This window comes from Diabrotica virgifera, chromosome 1 (genome assembly GCF_917563875.1).
Source record: "Diabrotica virgifera virgifera chromosome 1, PGI_DIABVI_V3a".
NCBI lineage: Eukaryota > Metazoa > Arthropoda > Insecta > Coleoptera > Chrysomelidae > Diabrotica > Diabrotica virgifera.
In genome coordinates this window covers 102,329,364-102,354,869 of record NC_065443.1, presented here as the reverse complement: position 1 = coordinate 102,354,869, position 25,506 = coordinate 102,329,364, and the positions used below count along the sequence as shown (strand labels likewise).

The following is a 25,506-nucleotide window of genomic DNA, read 5'->3' as shown; positions in this document are numbered from 1 at the left end:
CTCAGATTATTTCTTTATAACAAATTTATGGAAGCCATAAGACCATGTCGTGGAGGAGGGGCTTTTCATGCTCGGCTGTGGTCATTAATTTTGTCACATGAGCACGATCGAGTGGATTCTAAGAACGACTCAACTCTGTGTATCAGGCGACAACTAAGTTTGCTGAACCTTTTCCTGTTATCCTTGGCTCTTCCTGTAGTAAACCTGCTTCCCGTCCATTCCCCGCTTCTCGTTCACAAGCTTACTACGAACCGAAAATGGCCCAGTCAATGAGCATGAGCGGGTTTAAGTACCCTGCCCAGCGCAATCTTTGTATTTTGCATAATTTGCTATAGAGGGTTCTTTGTAATATTGGGATAACTCGTGGTTGAACCTTATCTCTACATTCCATTGTCGCAAATGGGTCCCAATATAATTCTTCATTCTTAAGAGGAAACAGTAGCGATCAACAGGCAGCGAAAACGCGTTCCAAGATTGCGGCTGTAATTTTGAATATTTTTTCGAGATATTTGGCACACGTATTCTTAATATAATAAAGAATGGCGGTACAGAGCCCAATTTGAAAAATATTATAATATGTGTAAATTACTCTGTAATTAAATACAATATTAAAAAAACGAGCCTGTACCGCCATTAAGAAGAACAAAAAATACACATTCTTCAAATAAACTTTTTTATCCGATGCCTAGATTTTGTGTCATTTTGGAACTACTAAATTTTTTTATTTCATTAGTAGTTCCAAAATGACACAAAATCTAGGCATCGGATAAAAAAGTTTATTTGAAGAAAGTGTATTTTTTGTTCTTCTTAATGGCGGTACAGGCTCGTTTTTTTAATATTGTATTTAATTACAGAGTAATTTCCACATATTAATATATTTTTCAAATTGGGCTCTGTACCGCCATTGTTTATTATATTACGAATACGCGTGCCAAATATCTCGAAAAAATATTCAAAATTACAGCTGCAATCTTGGAACGCGTTTTTGCTACCTGTTGATCGCTACTGTTTCCTCTTAATGGCTCGTATGAATAAAAATGAGAATGTAGTTTATACTCCAAATTTTGGAGTACATACTCCACGTGGTAAGAATAAAAATCATAAGTAGATACTCGGCTTGGTACTCTTATGTACAGTTTGTTGTGAGAATATACTCATTTTTGATACGAATAAAAATATCTTTATGCTTTTTAGAGTGAAAATCTACTCCGTAAGTTTGGAGTCTAATAGTTACCAGACTTCAGTTTGATCGTGGTAAAGCTATGGCTGAGTTCATGTCTAATATGCGTTCAAAAAAATATTATAAACCAAGAAGAAGTACGTCTGATCGTGACTTTAAAATCTGCATTACTGGAAGACGCCAGAAAATTCGAAAAGAAATTTAGTGCAGCCTACTGAGAAAATATTTCTCGGTATTAACATATTAACAGCTCCGAAATAAGCTTTGTGTGGAAAGGTCTACGAGGCCCAACGACTTATTTGAAATCTACAATTTATAAAGTCAAAAGAATTTTTATTATTGTCCTATCAACCTGTAGGAATATTTAAGATACATGTAAATTATTTTCACATCAGAAATTTATTTATTTTGTACAATATCGATATAATCGTTATACTCTACCTTGTAAATAGGACTGTTGTAATATGGATGATTGGGATCGTCAGGCGGATCAATGGGTGTGCCTGAATCACCTGAACTAGTCGAACTAATGCTGTCTCGTCTGCCCAGCTATATAAGCCATGCATTGTTAGAAATGAAAAATAAAAATGTTGGTTAACAAAACAACGATGTAGTCGTTTCAAGATAAAGTTGAATGTATTTAGCAGGTGCTGACTATGTTGGTTCTTTATGAAGTGCCAGCTCTTAAAATCGAAAATGTCTTTTAAAAGTATAATGAATTTTCTGGTTGATTGTGCACAATTATTATTAGATTGGTATTGAATATGTATCTAGTTTGTGTTGTGAAGGGTTAAATATTCCATTTGTAAACCATTTACTTATGATATATTATTATTTGTTAAATTTAATATAATATTTCAGTCCACTATCGCCCACAACAGACCGTCGGATTTCAATACGAAAATGAACCACGATCTTATTAGTCCAGAAAGCCACTGCGCATCCGCTAGGAAAAATATTCAGATTCGGATTTTTTGCACAATCTTACTCAAAAAGGACCCTTTTTAACCAATTTGCATGTTGTCAGGACCAAAAGTGGGTCAAAAATTTTTTAAACGTTTTTTTTTTGTTTTTTCCCTAAAATTATTTTTTTTGCATGGAACAAAGTTTTTTAGGTTTTTTGGATCATTCCAAACAGAAAAGGTCTTTAGTGACTTTTCTCTAAAGTTGATAGTTTTTGACATATAAGCGATTAAAAATTGAAAAATTGCGAAATCGGCCATTTTTAACCCTCAAAAACTATGTGAAAAACTGAAAATTTGAATGTTGCCAAGGTAGGTAGATATTCTTTGAACATCGATTGATGAAATCCCGAAGAGTTTTTTGCAATACAATATTCAAAACTCCTTTGTTTTTTTAATTTCTAATCAAGCGTGCGCGACACTATTTTCCACCGTAGCATGAGTATGGCGCAAATGAAAGGAATAAATTCGTTATTTCGTAAAACGGCGATTTTAAGGAAAAATCCCGAAACAGGTCGATTTTTATTTTTAAGTTATGATATTGTGGCATATACGGTATACTAGTGACGTCATCCATCTGGGCGTGATGAGGTAATCGATGATTTTTTTAAATGAGAATAGGGGTCGTGTGCTAGTTCATTTGAAAGGTTCTTCAATTCTCTATTCAGTAATATAAACATTATTATTATTATTATTACTATTATTACATAACAAGTAAGGGCAGAGGAGCAAGCTCCTATTATGCCCAAAAACAAAGAAAAATAACAATGTAAAATAACTACTGACAGTTACATAAAATAAGAGATATTAGTAAAATATCCATAGAAAATTTAACATCGTGCAATTTTTATGTATGAAATATTGTCGTATCCAGTCTGTTTTTAAACGTATTCACTGTAGTTGCTGATATGGTGTCTCGATCTAAATTTTGTTGCGTAGAATTTGTTTAGCAAAATAGTCGGAAGACATAACCACTTTTAACATACGAGGGAAACGTTGATTAGGTTTGCCAACCCTGTAAAAACTCAGCGGAGTTTCTTGACACCCAACAGAACTCAATACCGATGTAATAACATTATTGTCATGATCTTTTTTAGCCTGAGATGTAGAACCCACTTCGGGGACGCCTCTGATTAACACATTTTTGGCTCTTGTAATACGATCAACAGCTTCGTTAGCTATATTATCCGCAAATTCTACTGATTTAAGAGAGTCAATCTGCTTTAATTTTTCATTTAATTCGGCCAGTTTATTATCAAATGCATCCATTTTACTGTTAATATCTAATTTGAGATCAGATAAAAGATCCTTAATTTGAGAAATGTTAGCAACGTTTGTGTTACAAGAGTTGCACAGAATACAAATACCACGAACTTTCTGTCTGGTTACCCGATCGTCAAGTGAAACCTCTGTGCAGCCCATGTGAATTTGTCGTTTACATCCATCGCACTGAAGTTTTCGATCGTTGGCAGGTATCGGTTTTAAACAATTCCCACAATTAGGTGACGTAGGCATTGTAAAGTTTTTACTGTGAATATGCTGATAAGGTTTACGAATATGATAAAATGTACTCACAAAAACTGTTCCAAAAGGCACTTTAGATTGCAAATTTTACACTAACTAATTAGCACTTTTTGTAGAGTTTATTGCACTTAATAGGATAGTTTATGTCTAATGAATTAATAATTAGTATATTATACAAAATCAAACGATTTGTTCGGAGCTACGAAATACGTGGCGATTGACTTGCCAGTAGCCGAAAATATGGACATTTACATAATTATTTGTACAGGGTGTCCAAAAAAGTTTTTAATTAAATTATTTGAAAAAAAAAAGAAGAATGTATGTAATTTATTTAATTCAAAATACATTTTACTGTTACCCGAAAACCAAAAAATGTTTATTTCACAAATAAACATTGCTTTTCGATTAAATTCAATGTTCAAGCCAGCTCTCGCTAGTCACCGGCCTTTCGCAATGTTTATTTGTGAAATAAACCTTGTTTTCTGATTTGTGAAAGCAGTAAATTGTATTTTGAATTAAATAAATTCCATACATTCTTCTTTTTTTGTCAAATAATTTAATTTAATAATTTTTTTTGGACACCCTGTATAAATAAGTATGTAAATGTTTATATTACTGACTAGAGAATTGAAGAACCTTTCAAATGAGCTAGCATACGACCCCTATTCTCATTTAAAAAAAATAATCGATTACGTCATCACCTCCAGATGGATGACGTCACTAGTATACCGTATATGCCACAATATCATAACTTAAAAATAAAAATCGACCTGTTTAGGGATTTTTCCTTAAAGTGGCCGGTTTACGAAATAACGAATTTATTCCTTTAATTTGCACCATACTGTATACACATGCAACGGTGGAAAATAGAAACTCTTAGGGATTTCATCAATCGATGTTCAAAGAATATCTACCTACCTTGGCAACATTGTAAGTTTCAGTTTTTCACATAGTTTTTGAGGGTTAAAAATGACCGATTTCGCAATTTTGCAATTTTTAATCGCTTATATGTCAAAAACTATCAACTTTAGAGAAAGTCACTACAGACCTTTTCTGTTTGGAATGATCCAAAGAACTTAAAAAAACTTTGTTCCATGCAAAAAAAAATAATTTTAGGAAAAAAACAAAAAAAAACGTTTAAAAAATTTTTGACCCACTTTTGGTCCTGGCAACATGCAAATTTGTTAAAAGGGGTCCTTTTTGAGTAAGATTGTGCAAAAAATCCGAATCGGAATATTTTTCCTGGCGGATGCGCAGTGGCTTTCTGGACTATATACCTTTTTGTGCACTGATAATGCCATATGAGATAACAAAAAAAAAGGAAATTTTGAGTTGAATAAGCGTTTTCCTTAAAATTGTCTTATTTTGCGCAACTTCTCCAATGTAAATTTTTTGCATTTTTTTTTTGTAGGTTCGTTATCGTGAAAACTAACAAACTTGTAAAGCAAGCAAGCTAAGTGGTAAAAGGAGAAAAACGAGGATCTTGACCTGTTAACATAACATGTTTAGGTCATAATTATTAACAGCCTTAGGGCACCAGTAGCTCTGCCCTAAGGCACCATAATATGTTCAATTGGATTAGTAGCCCTGTAAAAATTCAATTTTCCTAGGAAAATTCCCTAAGAAAACCAAACTCCAGTACTCTCAAAGGCATAAGAGTTAAGACGAAGTCAATGTTCTAAAATTCTAAACAATGCTGTAAAGAAAAAAAGGGGATACTCGTTTTATGTATTTGCATAATAATTTTACAATCCAGATCTGTCGCTGGAAAATTATTTTTTACATAAATTGCCAATTTTTTTATGTAGAAAAGCGAAAACAATATTTTACGTTGTACCACAAACAGTGACCCAGTGTCTCAGTAGTTTCATGATGAAACCAACATTTTTTTTTTAACTTTTTGTCAAAATAACAAAAAATAACTTGTGCCATGTTTCTAATATAGTCCACTGAAATATTCTCAACTGCTCAAAATTGGCAAAGAAGACGAAAACCTTTTGCAAATATGTTTTCGACCCTCAGAAATCCGAATCTGAAATTAGTTTTGCGAGAAAATGCCGGGAAATCCGGAAAAATCGTAAAATAGAGCTTTTCTGCAGTTTTCTTGAATACTACAATAGCTAGCGGAAAAATAATCAAACCATCGCGTTTATTGGACGATTTTACATAAAAATAGATGTGCTTTTCTGCGAGAAAATGCCGGGAAATCCGGAAAAATCGTAAAATAGAGATTTTTTGCAATTTTCTCGACAACTACAGTAGCTAGCGGAAAAATAATTAAACCATCGTGTTTATTGGACGATTTTACATAAAAATAGATGTGCTTTTTTGCGAGAAAATGCCGGGAAATCCGGAAAAATCGTAAAATAGAGATTTTCCGCAATTTTCTCGAAAACTACAGTGGCTAGCGGAAAAATAATCAAACCATGGTGTTTATTGGACGATTTTACATAACAATAGATATGCTTTTTTGCGAGAAAATGCAAGGAAATCCGGAAAATTGTAAAATAGGAGATTTTACGCAATTTTCTCGAAAACTACAGTAGCTAGCGGAAAAATAATTAAACCATCGTATTTATTGGACGATTTTACATATATTTTACAATAAGAATAGATGTTTACTAAAAAATAAAAGTAATCCCAACGATAAGGAATTAAATTCTTGTGTAAAGTGATAAAAACTTGTGTGATATCGAATATAAACAAAGCAGGTTTTACAGTAGGTGGAAACAAAACAATATAATATTATTGCGAATGGTGTATTTCTACAGGAAAATAAAGCATATTAATAAACAGAATCTGCTGAAAGTAGAAAACTTTATTATAATATAATTAATATTATTATAAACAGATAACCAGGGCTGGATTTTGATTTTTACTTAGCAATAAAAGTGCTGGAAAATTAGTAACGGCCAGCGCGGGCGCGGGTGGGAATTTGAACTGTGAGTAGAGTTCTCCACGAAACTTCACCCGTGACGCATTGACTAATAACTCTAGCACGAAAAATAACTAGGAATTAAGAACAATGAGTTCAGATAGCGAATTAGCTGATGAAATGAAAAGGAGAAGGGAAGAGGAGGAACATGATGAAAATGATGAGAGAATTAGCAATGGATATAAAAGACATAAAAAAAGAACAATATAGATCTGGAGACGAAATCACACAACTAAAGGATGAAATTAAAGAACTGAAAGATCAACAAAGCGGCTACAAAGATTAAATAAAAAAGCTGCGAGAAACAAACGAAAAAGCTATAAAACAAATAGGTCAATTAGAAAAAGAAATTAGTAAAGCAAATGAAAAAATAGAGAAATTGGAAAATGAAAGAAAGAGGAAAAATGTAATAATCATCATCATCAATGGTGCTACAGCCCTATGAAAGAGCCTCGACCTTCCCAAGTCTATTATGCCAGTCAGTCATGTCCATTGCCAACCGTTGCCAGTTTGCTGCGCCTATTTTTCTCCCATCCTCATCTACGCCATCTTTCCATCTAAGTTTTGGCCTACCCCTATTTCTACTTCCCACCGGTTGTGACATAAGGATTCTTCTAGGAGGGTTGTTATGCTGTGATCTTGCTAGATGTCCTGCCCATCTTAGTCTTCCTATTCTTATAAGAGATACTACGTCTTAAAAAATGTAATAATACAAGGAATAAAAATTGATACAAATGATCAGAAAGTTTTACGAGGGGCTATGGAGAATTTTATAAAAAAAGAGCTACAAGTTTCAGTAGATGTAAATGGAACAAGGAAAACAGGAGAAAATACGGTCATAGTGGAACTTAACAGCGTGAAAAACAAAATAGAAGTAATGAAATATGTCAAAAGAAGAAAGAATTATCCAGAAAGAAATTAGAAGCAAGGCTATGGTAGAGAGGCATAATGGAAAAAATGGAAAAATAGGATACCAGAGCTAATCATTAAGGGTAAAATATGGACATGGAATAGCAGTCAACAACAACTCATAAGAGAGAAAAATATACAACCAAAAAACTAGCAATACAACTAAAGCAGACTGAAATAACAGAGACGACATGGCAAAGTAAAGGTACACCAAATAGAAAAAGTGTACAGATTATTAATGAAAAGAAGCCCGTAAACGAACATATATTAGTAGGAACATGGAATGTAAGAGGAACATAAAACTGAAACACCTAGTAGATGAATGCAAAAAATATAAATTCGAAATAGTAGCACTACAAGAAACGAAACAACTAGGCCAAAACCCAATGGAAATAAATGACTATTTATTTTTCAATAGCGGAGGGGAAAATATAATGTTAGGCATAGGATTTGCAGTAAGCAAAAAGCTGAAAGATCTAATCGTTGACTTTAAACCAATTTCAGAGAGAATATGCATACTAAGAATAAGAGGAAAATACCAAAAAATAACATTTTTAAACATACATGCACCGATGTGGGGTGTAAGAATGTGTTATAGAGGTAGCACCTTATATTGGAACGACCACATGAAACGTCATCGACGGGAGATTTTTTTTGATAACTGGTCCTCATAAGGCACTCAACTCTCACCACTTATGGCTCCACGTGCCACATCCCGGGCAACTGCATTGGTCTGCAGGCTAAACTAAGTGAGGGTAGCCAGACATGGTGATAGGTTGGACAGTGGCAGCTGGTTGTTACAAAACTGACCATGCGGCGAGAATCATAGCCACCGAAACGGCACATATACAGCGTTGCAGAATTCGAAGGGAAACCACTGCACTATTTTCCCAAGAGAATTTTTTCCCATAACGATGACAATTTCAGTAAGTGACGATGTAATGTGTAGCGACCCGACTCACGCCATCTCGGTTCCGGGTCGGATGGTGTGAAATTTGCTACCGGCTGCCAAGGTGTGAGGGACCAGGCACCTGGCAGAAATTGTGAGACTGAATCCAAATTTTCATTTAATTTAAGAAAATGTCAGCGAATTGGTACATGGAACGTCCAAGGACTGGTCCAAAACCCAGGAAAGTTACACATAATTGAAAAAGAAATGGCAGATCACAATCTTTCGGTACTGGGACTCTCTGAAACTCACTGGAGAGGTAAAGGGCATTTTAAAACAACTGCTGGCAACGTCGTCTATTTTTCAGGCCCAGATAACAAAAGTACAAATGGAGTCGCAATAATTGTACCCTCTAAACTTAACGACTGCGTAATTGGATATAATACTATTGATGGCAGGATAATATCCCTTAAAATGAGAATATCCACCAATACCCTACACCTTGTCTAGGTATACGCTCCTACAACAGCTGCACAAGAAGAAGACATCAACAGGTTCTATGGTCGTCTAGAAGAAACTGTTCGCGCTATTCCGAAACGTGAACTCATCATAATTTTAGGAGATTTTAACGCCAAAGTGGGGTCATCTAATGAAAATATTGAAGGAGTGCTGGGCAAAAATGGACTGGGACAGAGAAATGAGAATGGCGACCGTCTAGTGGAGTTCTGTGTAGAACAACATCTTGTAGATCAACATCATAGACCTAGAATGTAGAAACAACAAGGAATCAAATAGACTATATCCTAATAAGATCAAGATGGAAGTCGTCGGCCATCAACTGTAAAACATATCCTGGCGCAGACTGTGGAAGCGATCATCAACTCCTGGTATTGAACGTTCGACTTCGTTTTTAAAGTTCCCAAAAGAAGACCCCAGAGAAAAGTCATGTCTCTAAATCCATCAAAAATCAATGACTTCCAACACAACCTAGAAGAAGCTCTCTCTTTAGACCAAGTAGATAGTGACCCTGAAAGCACTTGGATTTATTTCAAAGATAAGGTAATCGAGGCTGCAAAAGACTGTTAGACAGCGCTTTCCACTGGCCGTAAGCTATGGATATCCGATAATACGTGGACTGTTATTCATCGCAGAAAATAACACAAAGGTAGACACGGAACAAACGATGAATACAGAGAGTTGTCGAAAGAAATCAAAAAACAGTGCCGCAAAGACAAAGCTGATTACATCTCTCAAATATGCAGAGAGATAGAGGAACATGGCTGTCGAAATGAACCGAGGGATTTATTCCAGAAGATCAAACTCCTTACCAGAGAATTTAAACCTCAAACGTGGTCTGTAAAGACCGATACTGACGAAATATTGGAAAAATGGCGAAACTACTGTGACGAGCTATATAAAAATAACGAGGTATCAGCAGAAAATCAGTGGCCCTCTAACTACCCTAGAGAACCTACTGTCTTACTCGCTGAAGTCAAAGATACAATTAAATCACTAAAGAGAAATAAATCCCCAGGCATTGATTCAATACCATGTGAAATACTACAGTTACTAGGTAACAAAGGACTACATATCATCCATTCTATCTGTGTCGCTGTTTGGAATTCAGGAAAATGGCCATCTGATTGGTGCACCTCAATTTATATCCCGCTACACAAAAAAGGAACTACTACCAGATGTGAAAACTACCGCACACTGTCACTAATAGCACATGCTAGTAAAATCTTGTTGCGCATATCATCAAAAACAGATTAAAAACCTATCTACATTACCAAATACCTCAGGAACAAGCGGGATTTGTAAAGGGTAAAGGTACAAGGGAACAAATCCTGAACCTGAGACAACTTATTGAAAAGTCTAGAGAATTTCAAGTACCTATGATTATATGCTTCGTTGACTACCAAAAGGCATTTGATTGTGTAAGCTGGATAAATCTGTGGTAAATTTTAATAGAAATGGGCGCACCAATGCACCTGGTGACACTTATTAAAAATCTGTACCAGTCTAATATAGCGACATTACGACTAGATCAGAAGTTCTCAAGCCAATTCAAGACCGGGAGAGGTGTTAGACAAGGATGCGTGTTGTCACCTGACTTATTTAACATTTATGGTGAACATGTCATGAGGATGGTTTTAGAAGGATGGGCCTTTAGAAGGATAGGAAAATCTTTAACTTGAGATTTCCTGATGACACTACACTTATAGCAGCAAATGAGCAAGAAATGTTTGATCTTCTGCGAAGAGTTGAGCACGAAAGCAATAAAGTTGGTCTGAAAATCAATAAAGCTAAGACAAAAATAATGGTGGTCGATAGATTCGATACTATTCAACTGACTAACATGTTACAGGAATACCAGATAGTAAACACCTTTGTCTATCTCGGGTCTAGTATAACTAACGATGGCAACTGTGAATCAGAAGTTCGGAGACGTATTGGTATGGCAAAAAATGCGATGAGTCGCCTAACTAAAGTTTGGAAAGACTCTATCTCTCAAAATATCAAGATGAGACTGGTGAATGCCCTTGTATTCTCAATATTTCTATACGGAGCAGAGACTTGGACCCTTCGCGCATGCGAGCACCAAAAAATTGATGCCTTTGAGATGTGGTGCTGGAGAAGAATGCTGCGCATACCATAGACAGCTCATAGAACAAACGTTTCCATTCTAAACCAACTAAATATTAAAAAAAGGCTGTCCACAATATGTCTGCAACGAATTCTGCAATTCTTTGGTCACGTGGTTCGCAGAGGTGACGACAGTTTGGAGAGATTAATAGTCTCTGGAAACGTTCCGGGGAGAAGATCAAGAGGACGCTCACCAACTAGACGGTCCGATCAAATAAAGAATTCAGCTGGAAACTCATTCTGCGAAGCTCTTAGAGTAGCTGAAAATAGAGACCAATGGAGAAAGATTGTTAGGAATATTGGAAGAAATCACGATCCTCAGTAATGGGGAAACGACAAGAGAGAGAGAGAGTGTGAGAGAGAGAGATGCACCGACTGAAGAGAAAAACATAGAGATAAAGGAAGACTTCTACAGTCAAATAGATACAGTATTCGAAAATATTCCCAAATACGATATAAAAATAGTACTAGGTGATGCTAATGCCAAAATAGGAAAAGAAGAAATATATACACCCACCATAGAAAAATAAAGTCTGCATGAAACAACGAATGAAAATGGTCACCCCTTAATAGATCTTGCAAAAGAAAGAAACATGATCGTTATGAGCATGTACTTTCATCACAAAAGAATATACCAAGGAACGTGGAGATCACCACATGATTCACACCACAGATCACCAGATGCAGACACAGATCACTTTATAGTCGGAGTACAACTGAAACAGGTTATACCAGTTCTTAGAAACCAACAGAAAAAAGCTACAAAGTAACTAAACCTATTAGACTACTGTCAGAAGAAGAACAAAGTAAATATGAAAGACTAGTCACTAGAGAACTGGAAAATACTGCAGAAAATGGAAACATCGAACAAAAATGGACGCAAATAAAAGTATGTTAGACCAAAGTAGCGCAAGTCAGTAATAGAAATATAAAAGATGGATTCAAAGAATGGTTTGATAAGGAATGTAAAATAGAACTGGATGAAATAAATTCCATATTTATTACTAATCCTCATTGTTTCATGCAGACTTTATTTTCCTATGGTGGGTGTGTATATTTCTTCTTTTCCTATTTTGGAATTAGCATCACCTAGTACTATTTTTATATCGTATTTAGGAATATTTTCGAATAAGTACTGTATCTATTTGACTGTAGAAGTCTTCCTTTATCTCTATGCTTTTCTCTTCATTCGGTGCATGTATGTTTATAAATGTTATTTTTTGGTATTTTCCTCTTATTCTTAGTATGCATATTCTCTTTGAAATTGGTTTAAAGTCAACGATTAGATCTTTCAGCTTTTTGTTTACTACAAATCCTGTGTCTAACATTCTATTTGCCCCTCCGCTATTGAACAATAAATAGTCATTTATTTCCATTGAGTTTTGGCCTAGTTTTTTGGCTTCTTGTAGTGCTACTATTTCGAATTTATATTTTTTGCATTCATCTACTAGGTGTTTCAGTTTTCCTTCTTCGTATGTTCCTCTTACATTCCATGTTCCTACTAACATATGTTCGTTTACGGGCTTCTTTTCATTAATAATAATCTGTACACTTTGTCTATTCCGTGTACCTTTACTTTGCCATGTCGTCTCTGTTATTTCAGTCTGCTTTAGTTGTATTGCTAGTTTTTTGGTTGTATATTTTTCTCTTTTATGATTTGTTGTCGACTGCTATTCCATGTCCATATTTCACCATTAATGATTAGCTTCTGGTATCCTATTTTTACATTTTTTCCATTATGCCTCTCTCCCATAGTCTTGCTTCTAATTTCTTTCTGGATAATTCTTTCTTCTTTTGACATATTTCATTACTTCTATTTTGTTTTTCACGCTGTTAAGTTCCACTATGACAGTATTTTCTCCTATTTTCCTTGCTCCATTTGCATCTACTGAAACTTGTAGCTCTTTTTCTATAAAATTCTCCATAGCCCCTCGTAAAACTTTCTGATCATTTGTATCAATTTTTATTCCTTGTATTATTACATTTTTTAAGACGTAGTTATCTCTTATAAGAATAGGAAGACTAAGATGGGCAGGACATCTAGCAAGATCACAGCATAACAACCCTCCTAGAAGAATCCTTATGTCAGAACCGGTGGGAAGTAGAAATAGGAGTAGGCCAAAACTTAGATGGAAAGATGGCGTAGATGAGGATGGGAGAAAAATAGGCGCAGCAAACTGGCAACGGTTGGCAATGGATAGGACTGACTGGCGTAATAGACTTAAGAAGGTCGAGGCTCTTTCATAGGGCTGTAGCAATATTGATGATGATGATTATTACATTTTTCCTATTTCTTTCATTTTCCAATTTCTCTATTTTTTCATTTGCTTTACTAATTTCTTTTTATAATTGACCTATTTGTTTTATAGCTTTTTCGTTTGTTTCTCGCAGCTTTTTTATTTCATCTTTGTAGCCGCTTTGTTGATCTTTCAGTTCTTTAATTTCATTCTTTAGTTGTGTGATTTCGTCTCCAGATTTATATTGTTCTTTTTTTATGTCTTTTATATCCATTGCTAATTCTCTCATCATTTTCATCATTTGTTCCATTTCGCTTATGTTTTCTTCCCCTGTCTTTTTTGAGATGATATAGCTGTTCTTTTTGATTTTTTGCTGGGATGTTCCTCCTCTTCCCTTCTCCTTTTCATTTCATCAACTAATTCGCTATCTGAACTCATTGTTCTTAATTCCTAGTTATTTTTCGTGCTAGAGTTATTAGTCAATGCGTCACGGGTGAAGTTTCGTGGAGAACTCTACTCACAGCTCAAATTCCCACCCGCGCCCGCGCTGGCCGTTACTAATTTTCCAGCACTTTTATTCCTAGGTAAAAATCAAAATCCGGCCCTGATTATCTGTTTATAATAACATTAATTATATTATAATAAAGTTTTCTACTTTCAGCTGATTCTGTTTATTAATATGCTTTATTTTCCTGTAGAAATACACCATTCACAATAATATTATATTGTTTTGTTTCCACCTACTGTAAAACCTGCTTTGTTTATATTCGATATCACACAAGTTTTTATCACTTTACACAAGAATTTAATTCCTTATCGTTGGGATTACTTTTATTTTTTAGTAAACATCTATTCTTATGTAAAATCGTCCAATAAACACGATGGTTTAATTATTTTTCCGCCAGCTACTGTAGTTTTCGAGAAAATTGCGTAAAATCTCCTATTTTACAATTTTCCGGATTTCCTTGCATTTTCTCTCTATTTTTATGTAAAATCGTCCAATAAACACCGTGGTTTGATTATTTTTCCGCTAGCCACTGTAGTTTTCGAGAAAATTGCGGAAAATCTCTATTTTACTATTTTTCCGGATTTCCCGGCATTTTCTCGCAAAAAAGCACATCTATTTTTATGTAAAATTGTCCAATAAACACGATGGTTTAATTATTTTTCCGCTAGCTACTGTAGTTGTCGAGAAAATTGCGAAAAATCTCTATTTTACGATTTTTCCGGATTTTCCGGCATTTTCTCGCAAAAAGCACATCTATTTTTATGTAGAATCGTCCAATAAACACGATGGTTTGATTAGTTTTCCGCTAGCTATTGTAGTTTTCAAAAAAACTACAGAAAAGCTCTATTTTACGATTTTTCCGGATTTCCCGGCATTTTCTCGCAAAACTAATTTCAGATTCGGATTCCTGAGGGTCGAAAACATATTTGCAAAAGGTTTTCGTCTTCTTTGCCAATTTTGAGCAGTTGAGAATATTTCAGTGGACTAAATATACATATAAACAAGTTTGTCGTAGTGTTAAAAATTATTAAAATAAGTTTTAAGTATTTTGAGACTCAAAGGGATAAGCAGGGCAGTTTAATGTTAAAAACAAAAAAGTAGGTACGAGAAAAAATGAATTGTAATAACATTAATGTCAATTCCACCATTAGTTTGAAAATATTATATTTAAGGGAATGGGTACGTAGTTTCGGCTCTAATGCTTTTTAAATGGGATTCATTTTTTTCAAACCCTGAGAAAACTAATAAGTATTTTTGAAAAATTTTAAAGCAGAATGAAGGATTACGTTCTTGCCGAGGGTCGAAAGTCCCTGAAAACTTCTGTAATGTTTATTTTAATAAGTTACAGGTGTGAAAAACTAAGGAAAATGTAGTGTGATTTTTAATTTCAAATATCTCGTTCAAAAGAAACTTTTTATTTATTCTAAGGGACTTTCGGCCCTCGATAATAATTTAGTCTTTCATTCTGCGTTTAAATTTTTTAAAAATATTTATTAGTTTTTTCAGGATTTGAAAAGAATGAACACCATGTCCGTGGTGGTATTTTCCAAATCGAACATTCGCTATCTTTGTTATACAACGCACTGAGTCCAATAGAATATGATGACAAAACAGTGACAATTTTAAATATTTGACATGACATCGGGAATATTTTGAGTTGTTGATTAAATAATATTGATAGTGTATTTGATAAATAATTTATTGAAGACGTGAACTTAATAAAAAGTTAATTGTTATCTATGGACGATCCAAGCAGAGAATTGACTAGGATATATTCTGTCATTCCATCTTTTCCTTGGGCGTTCTATACTTCTCCTGCCTAACGGTGACTTGTCCCTGGCTATTCTTACTATCCTTGATTCAGACATCTTGCTTATGTGCTCATTCCACTCTTCTTTTCTGTTCTTTACCCAGGTATTTATATTGTCTACCCCACATATGCGTCTGATTTCCTCACTTTTACCCTATCCTGTAGTCCTTTTCCAGCAATCCTCCTTAAGATCATCATTTCGTTGCTTTCCAGATGTCTTCGTGTTTTGCTTGTGTCTGGTCTTGTTTCGGCCGTGTAAGTTATAACTGGCCTAATAACTGACTTATATATTCGGGCCTTTGTTTCCAATCTTAGGTGTTTGTTTTTCCAAATTGTGTCGTTTAGGCATCAAGCCGTTCTATTGGCTTTAATTATTTGGTCTTTTACCTCTTCTTCTATATTGTTGTCGGCTGATAGATTAATTTCCAGATATTTGAAAGTCATTACTTGTATAATTTGATTATCTAACGTCCACAGGACGGATACACAGATGACGAAAATATTTATAATGTTATCAAATAATAAGAATGTTATAATGTACACTTCCAAAAATAAATATCTAAAAAAATATTTATCCTTCCAGGTGTTGTATTTTTTGGACCTCAATATATTTAGGACTGTTCTGTTTTTACCGTAAATGTGTATCTACATAATATTATGAACTCATTCAATCTACTTTGACAGTACCAATCTTAATATTTCGTTTTATTCATTACATAGGTATTAATGGTTTCTAAAGTTTTGGCTTACAAATGGAGATACGTATGAATGAATTTGACAAATACCCATATTCAAACAATTGGTGTCAAAATTAGTAAAAACCAAAATCAACCATACATTATTATAAACTTCACAGTTTCAACTGAAAACAAAAAAATGCAAAACAAAAATAAAAATATTAACCTGATCTCCACTAACAACCGTACTGGTCGTTTTAACCTCCTGCGTAACCGTTCTTTGTTCCTGCCGTGTGGCACTCGACGTCATCGAATGAGCTACAGTTTTCTCCTCGAGTTGTTGGGTACGAGCATTCGTACCCAAATCCTCATGGGTGGTAGCCGTTCTGGTGGTGACTGCGCGTGCGGTCACGAACGGTGATTTGCCATCGTCGGACGGTACGTCCGCCTTTTTATATCAACGAAAAATAAAAATAATGTAAAGGAACAAAATAAAAAACAAAAGAAATAAAGTAAATAAATGAAAAAAGTAAAAGTTAAAACGCGTTAATGATTGCATTGTTGCTGTTTTTTTCCTACAAAAAAGTCTGTCTTTTTTTCTTGTTAGAGCTAAAAAGTAGCTATGATTTGATTGTCTGTTAGTTGAGATGATCATTGTGCTTTATGTATGAGGGTGTTAAAGCCAAAGTGGTGTAAGCCATATTTTATGAAATGATGTAAGTCTTGCTTTATAACCTTGATAAATTAATAGACCTCTTTTCATCAGGAAAAGTGGTGTAAGTATTTACAGTAATACAGTAAAAACTTTTTACTTTATAGCACACTTTTTCTTTGAAGCGGTCTGTATATCAAGATTATAAAGCAAGGCTTACATCATTTCAAAAATATTACTTACACCACTTTTTTTTAACAAATTCGTATAATGAATAATACAAAAAAAAAACAATTTAGATGTTATGAGAGTAAAATCCTCAGAAGAATATTTTGAACCTATCACGACCCAAATACTAATCAATACCGAATGAGAACAACTGCCGAGGTCAAACAGACGTACGGGGCTAGATGTCCATACACTCCCTAATAACCACCTTACCAAATTAATCTGGGAAGAAGCCCCAAGAGGAAGAAGGTCCTTAGGATGTTCACGAATGCAATGAAGAGATAATATCGATGGGATTTTGATAAAACATCATCGTAAGCGACAAAACGCACATTTTTGAGACGACTTTTTCTTCTAACAACTTTTTGGGTAATATAATTAAAATTTTTAAACTATGATAAATTAGTAAATAATCTACTAATCTACTAATTTATCATAGTTTAAAAATCGTAGAAGAAAAAGTCGTCTCCTCAAAAACGTGCGTTTTGTCGGTTACGATGTTTTGCCAAAAACCCAGCGATATATGGTCAGAATTAAAAACAATGGGCTACCCACTGACTTAACTATCATTGACGACCGCTCGAGATGGAAGTAAGTTGTGTAGTCATCCAAGACCCACCCAGGGTTGTAGTGCCCTTAGAAGAAGAATAATAATAGATAGAGGAAAATAAGGAATATGGATTGATATTACAGACCAGTGGGACAGTAGATGTGAAGATCCGCAATATAGTCGGAGCAGAATGTATCGAAGAGCTGTTTAGAAAGTATGTTTACCAAATATTTGTATACGTAATCTGGTATTAATAGAATTCACAGAAATAAGTGCTAGATTAAAAATGGTTCAAGTGAAAAATATCGTATTGAAATATTAGTGTTGATCGATTATGATGAAATTGTATCCTGAAAGATGTAGTGCAACTGGGATGGTCAAAAATTTGCCAAAAACTGGTAGATAGCGAACAACAAAGAAAGAAGTTATTAGACAAATCATTACAATTGATTTGTCTCAAACCGGACCTAAACCATGGTAAAGTCGACAATTGATTCTAAATTGTCAAGCGATGATTTTGACCAACGGATAGAGTTTTGTAAACGACTGAAGACAATTGTAATTACGACGAAGATTTTGCAACCGTTGTAGTGTTGGTCAAATGAAAATCTTCATTAAATTCATGAAGCACATAACCACCATCCAAAAAAATTTAATGTTTGTATGGAAATTGTCCAAAAATAGGTTTATAGTAGGCTATTGATTATGTTCAAAATAAGAGAGCTAAAAGGAACTACAACGTTAACGAGATTTTATTGTCTCATATAGTCAATGGACCTCTACATTTAAAAAAACCGCGGAGTGCTACCATTTAAATGGGCGCGTTTTTGAAAAATGGGTGAATTAGTCCCTAGGCACAGGGTGAATTAGGGTGAATGCTATGCACTTTTGGTACAAAGACGTCTACACGAAAATTGTTCCAGGTTAAATTTACTATCGAATTTAAAGTCAAAAATATTTTTATTTACAAAAATATATTCAAAAGAAAAGTAAAAAAACAACACGAAAGAAAGCAATTTTGTTTTTGGCCCCATAACTTTTTTCCAAAGGGATATAGGTATAGACATTGCTTCAGCAGAAATTAACTTACATTCTTTCTCTTTAAAATGACGTTCAGTAGAAGTCTCTAGGATATATATTTTCCAAAACAGGATTTTTCAAAAATGCTCACAGCATTTTTGGACCATTTTCCCCATTATTTCGCAAACATAGTTCTGTAACTTTTTTTTACGCATTTCTAGGTATATGCAATGGTTCATTTATTAGAAAGAGGAGTCAATTACCTTTAAAATGGTCTATTGTATAAGATTGCTTGACTATTTTGAAGCAAGTTCTGCTTTTTCAAGGTTTCATACTTTTAATGATTTTTGATATTTTTTATGATTATTTTTTAAATTTCTCAGTATGACTTTTTTTCTTGCACATTTAGGGATATACATTGTATAATAGAAAACAGCATATTTTCTTTACTTTAAAATATTAAAATATTTAAAATATTTTCTTTACTTCAAAATGGTGTATTCCAAAAAAAATCTAGGACTATTTTTAAACAAAATATCCGTACGATATCCAAGAGTATCCGTAATTTGAAAAAAATTTAATTTTTTATTTTTTTCAAGAAGGATATAATTGCATATTATAATATAATTTTTAATTCCAAATACTTTTTTTCTTAATAACACATTTCGATATTGTGAAATATAAAGGTACTTTACTTCCTGAGCAAATTCATATTTTTAACATACCTCGTACACTATTAATAAAATTTTATATCTGATGATTGCATTTTAGGTTTCAGACTAGGCAGAGCATTTTATAAAGAATAACTTTTTTTCATAAAATTAATACTAAAAAAGTTTTCCATATGGTTCCAACTATTGCATGTGTATATGTCACACTTTGAAAAAGCATATCTTGTTTAAAAATATTCCTAGAATTTTTTACAGTACACCATTTTAAAGTAAAGAAAATGAGCTTTCCTTTTTATTACACAATACATATACCCAAATATACAATAAAAAAAGTTATAATAAGAAATTTAAAAATAATCGTAAAATATATCAAAAATTCAAACATCATTAAAAGGATACAATTTTGAAAAACCATATCTTGCTTAAATATAGCCACACGGCCTTCCACGATATTTTAAATGTTAAAGGTAATTGACTTCTCTTTCTACTAAATGTACCATTGCGTATACCTAGAAATGCGTAGAAAAAAGTTACAGAACAATGTTTGCGAAGTAACAAGGAAAATATCCTAAAATCGCTGTAAGTGGCGAAATTTGAAAAATCATATTTTGGAAATTGTAAATCACAGGGACTTCTACCAAACGCTATTTTAAAGAGGAAGGATGGAAGTTTTTTTTCTGTGAAGCAATGCCTATACCTATATCCTCGTAAAAAAACGTTATGGGGCAAAAAACAAAATTGCTATCGTTTATGTTTTTTTCTTGCTTTTCTTTTGTATATATTTTTGTAAAAAAACATGTTTTTGACTTTAAAATGTGATATTTCGATAGTAAATTTAACCTGGAATAATTTTCCTACAGACGTGTTTGCACTAAATGTGCATAGCACTCACCCTAATTCGCCCTGTGCCTAGGGACTAATTCACTCCTTTCTCAAAACGCACCAATTTAAATGGTAGCACTCCGCGATTTTTTTCAAATATAGAGATCCATTGACTATATGAAACAATAAAACCCTGTTAACGTTGTAGTTCCTTTCTAAAATACATAATCAATAGCCATAGACGGAAACTTGACTGGATTAAAGTCTCTAGATTTACTAAATATAAAAATTATTCCTGCACTTAAACCATTTAATGATTAGTTACCACAAAATTTTTGGTGTCAACACTATGATCAACGGATTAGAGATTTTTTGAATGCGAATTTTTCAATTTGATGGATTGGACGTAGAGGATTCAAAAAGTGGGCTACTCGTTCTCCGGACCCTAACCCGTTAGATTTTTTTCTTTTGCGTTATTGAATATTTTGGTTTTTTTCATTTCAAAGATATTTACTTGGGTCCATACTTTATTCAAACCCTGTATAAAGGCAAGGATGTGGCACAATGATCATTTCACTATTTTAAATTAGTTTTAAATGATACATAAACCAATAAATTTAGACATTTACAAAATAACATTTTACGTCAATATTCTGAAATATGTTCTCGAAGTTGACAATTTTTTTAAAATTGAATCGAAAACTGCATTCAAATAGATTTTAAAAATAAATTTTAAACTCGTTGCATATAAATTTGCAAATTATGAGAATCTGTACGCTTTACCTTTTTAGCCTAGTAAATTAACGGGAAATTCGGTGATACCGTGTAATTTTCAGGGGCAACTCCGAATTGCATGAAAGTTTGGATTTAGGTTCTACTTACCCTCCACTTCAAAGTTGAAAATGTGCCGTTGGTTGCTTTTACTTGAGGGGTGACAGTCACCCCTTGTCGGGGGTGAAAAAACATACGTTCAAGATATGACCGGAAATGGAAAAATTGACTAATTTTAAGCAACTTTTGTTCTATAGAATTTTTTACGTAAGTCAATACTTTTCGAGTTATTTGCCATTGAAAATGTTGATTTTTCGACAAAAAAACTACGTTTTCAGACGGTTTTTCGCAAATAACTCAAAAAGTAAATATTTTATCGAAAAAAATATTCTTAGCAAAAGTGTAGCTTATAAAAAACCCAAAAAAATGGTGTATCAGTAAAGTCTATCAATCAAATAAAAACAAAGTTGTAGCTCATGAAAAATACGTTCTTATTCGTCTAATTCCAAATCGAATATTTCAAGGAGAAAACACCGAAAAATTAAGCACTTTTCGGGAAAGCCCCATTTAAACTTTTTTAAAGTGTTTATAAAAAGATTTGTTTTAATTGTTAACAAAAGTTTTAGCATTAAAAATAAGCGAGTTACGCTCAAAATAAAGTTGGCCCTCTTTTTTTTTTGTAAAAAATCATGAAAATCTCGCCGTGTTTAGCTCCCCAAATGAAATTAATCGCTACCGCTTTACAATTTACTTACCTATCTATTTTTTATATCATCTATCAGTCTCACCGGTTTAAAGTGTTTATTTTTGAAAGGGTTATATTATAATTGAGAAAGCTTGAATGGGTCACTAATCACGAGTGTATGCAAATTTTGAACAGCCATATCTTAACCAATTTTTGTCTTACGGAGAAACAAAATGAAACTAGCATATTTATAATAGCAAAACCTACATTTTTTTCTGTTTAAGATTTTTCTTATCACTAATACTTTTTAAATTATTTTGGAAAAATGAAATTTTTCAAAAATTTTTAGAAATTTTTTTTACTATAAAACCAAATGTTTTCAAAAATAAGCACTTCAAACCAATAAAACTTACAGGATCATATAAACAATACACATACAGTTAAAATAGATGGTAACTCCAAACGATTAATTTCATTTAGGGTGCTAAATAGAGGAAGGTTTTCACGATTTTTTTTTACCAAAAAAAAGGGCCAACTTTTTTTTTTCAGTGTAACTCGTTTATTTTTGATGCTGTAAACTTTTGTAAAAAACAAATAATAAGCTTTTTTCGATACTTTAAAAATGTTAATAAGGTTTTCCCGAAAAACGCTTCTTTCTTCGGTGATTTCGCGTTGAATTATTCGATTTGGAATTAGACGAATAAGAACGTATTCTTCATAAGCTACAACTTTCCTTCTACTCAATTTGTAGACTTTAATGGCACACCATTTTTTTCGTTTTTTATAGGCTACACTTTTGCTAAAAATATTTCTTTCGAAAAAATATTTACTTTTTGAGTTATTTGGAAAGAACGGTCTGAAAACGTAGTCTTTTGTCCAAAAATCAACATTTTAAATTGCGAATAACTCGAAAAGTATTGACTTACGTAAAAAACTTATTAGAACAAAAGGTGCTTAAAATAAGTCAATTTATCCATTTCCGGCCTTATTTTAAACACAAGTTTTTCACCGCCCGAGAAGGGGTAAATGTCACCCCCCAAGTAAAAGCAACCAACAGCACAAATTCAACTTTGAAGTGGAGGGTAAGTAGAACCTAAATCCAAATTTTCATGCAATTCGGAGTTGCCCCTGGAAATTACACTCCAAAATGGTCATTTATTGGGCTATTTCCGTATTTTATTGAAATGTTACTAACTCGGACTTAGTTCAATATGAAGGTCATTAGCTACAATTTGTAAATATTAGTAGGTCTTAAAGTATAAAACGAGGAATTAGAAAGATTTTTAACAGTTTTGTTTCATAATATTGCATTATTTTCACTGGAGTAAAAAAAAATAAGAACAAAAATTTTTATTTTAATCTACTGGTAATGTTATACTTTATTTTACTCTCGAAAAAACATCAAGAAACACTATTAGTATACGACAATCATCAAAAACATCAGTCAGTAACTACTGGAAATAGAAAATTTGAAAAATTTAGCATTTTATTTTTTTCTTCGTATTTTTACTTGGAAACTTTTGCAACTGCTGCACGAAACATTTTTGCGGTTGAGCGGTCATACCACTTTTTCAGGTCCTTCAAGCAATGAGTTCGGGCATCTCCTACTGATCTTACCTTACCTTATAATATGATTTGGAGTAATTAATGTCTTTCACCTCTCATGACACTAGTATTGTTATTATCCTCTCTTCAATCGTGCTTTGCAGTTTTTTGTTTACTCATACGCCGAAGTACCTCATCGTTGATAACTATTGTAGCCATGGAATTCTCAGATACATCTTTACAGATACATCTCAAAGTTATCTATTTGTTCTTCTGTTTTAATGTCCATTGTCCTACTTTTTCAACCATAAAGCAAGACAAAGAAAACATAACATCTGATCATTCGGATTCTATAAGCTCCAGAGTAATGGAGTAAGAGATAAGTAAGAGTATGATCTGGTAAAACATGTCATGTTCATGAGTGTTTTCCTCGCTTGTTTGATTCTTGATAGAATTTTTTGGGTTGCGTTGGCTGTTGATAATTGCTCCCAAATATTTTATAGAAGTTACCTGTCCTATTATTTATGCCTTAGTTGGCATACAAATGTTCGTTTATTGGTGTCTTTGAAAATACAAGAATTGTTGTTTTGGAAACATTTAGATAAACCGAACATAATATCGCTATGACGAACTCCATTTATTAGGACAGTGTCATCAGCGTACCTGATGTTGATGTTGTTTATGCTAATTCTGTTTGGACACCACATTGTCTCCACATTGGACCACGTTTAATGCTTCTCCGAATATAGACTAAGACTACACATTAAATAATAGTGGTAATGAGACACAACCCTATCGCACTCCTCGTCTGTTTCGTATATCTTCGGATGTTATGTGCTCTATTTCGATTGTTGCTGTTTGATGCCAATATAGTTCCGCAACTCTTGTTAGTAAATTCGAGCTGTTCTAAGAATTTCGAACATCTTTTGGTCGTTAACCTATAAAACATGCAAATACATCTACATTTATGTCTCTGCATCGTTGTGTTAACACATTTAAGGCAAAAAGATTGGATACTTGAAGATTAGAGATGTCAATGGGATGCCTGCTCCTGTATAAGATTTTATTTCTATTGGTCTCTCCTTTTAAACTGCCACAATCATAAGATTTTGTTAATATGACTAGGACAACATGGAGATTTAAAGATTTTGATAAACCCTATCTGATCGAGAATTATTTTACGCTTAATAATATACCTAATGTTTGCTTGATATTGCTATCAATCAATGTTTGAATGGCAGCAATTGGTGCACCACATTGTACCTCTTGATGTGTTCACGAGAGAAAGTATAAATCATGGCACATTCTCGTCCAAAGCTATTAAATTCATCACTTCATTTATACTACAATTATATACATACAACAAAATTTCATAACAAATTATTTGATTTAATAACCTTATAAAGTATGTAAATTTATAGTAAAAAAATTTAAACCGTCAACAGGGTTAAAAATCGATAGTAATGTGCCAAAACAACGGTGCTATCTTTTATAAAAAAATAAAAAAGCAACTAAAAATTTAACTATTAAATAAAGATAAAATAACTGAAAATATAACAATAAACAATGCTAACATTAACAACTGAAAAAGAAAAATAAATTTCAGAATATACTGAAATGGTTTGGTAACATAATTTGTCAAAAATTTGGATCTACTAATAATCTACATACGGAAAAAGACACTTATTTGGTTTTCTTAATGTTTTCATATGCAACACAAAATTTGACATAAAAAGGGATTGCTAACTTTTTTGTTGTTTGGCAATTCTTTGAAAATTTTTTTATTTATTGTCAAAAAGTTTTTATCTAAACACAAATTTTGTTAAAATTGTATCTCTTGTATAAGAGGGAAGAACTTGTCAATATGTTGCGAGAACATTAAACGTCACTAGTTCTACTACATGTAGAACCCACAACAGTTTAGTGAAACTGCTAGCAATGATCGAAGGTATTTAAGTGGTCGAAAACGTAAGACTTAGATGCTGCGAACCCGTTTATTTGTTTTGACCCCCTTAAGAAATCGACACTGAACATTAGCGCAGCCTAAAACCTATACTGTATACTATAGGTCTAGCAATGATGTTCCTGTGTCCAACAGAAGTGTTGTCCACAAGGTGTTTAACCAACAGAAAGAGATCTTACTTATTAACAAATTGAAAAACCTGTTAACTACTTTTAAGCAAATATTAAAATTATAAATAGTAGGATTTCCCATATAAATCTCAACGTATAAAAATTAATAAAATAATTTTGCAAATATCCAAATCTTCAACAATTTTTGTTAC

The 25,506-nt window shown here is 33.2% G+C and overlaps 1 protein-coding gene across 5 annotated transcripts in view; it reads right to left on the bottom strand.

Moving 5' to 3' along the window:
• The window catches only part of LOC114333203 (protein 4.1 homolog), a 138,960-nt gene that overhangs the window by 15,955 nt on the left and 97,499 nt on the right, over nt 1-25,506 (bottom strand). For 4 of the 5 annotated variants that reach the window (XM_050657862.1, XM_050657883.1, XM_050657870.1 and 1 more), the window contains exons 11-12: nt 16,504-16,725; nt 1,622-1,729 (exon numbers count right to left, since the gene is read on the bottom strand). In XM_050657862.1, coding sequence (XP_050513819.1) covers nt 1,622-1,729; nt 16,504-16,725 — 330 coding nt within the window. The remainder of the gene's footprint in view (nt 1-1,621; nt 1,730-16,503; nt 16,726-25,506) is intronic. The other variant, XM_028283054.2, reaches the window with a different exon arrangement.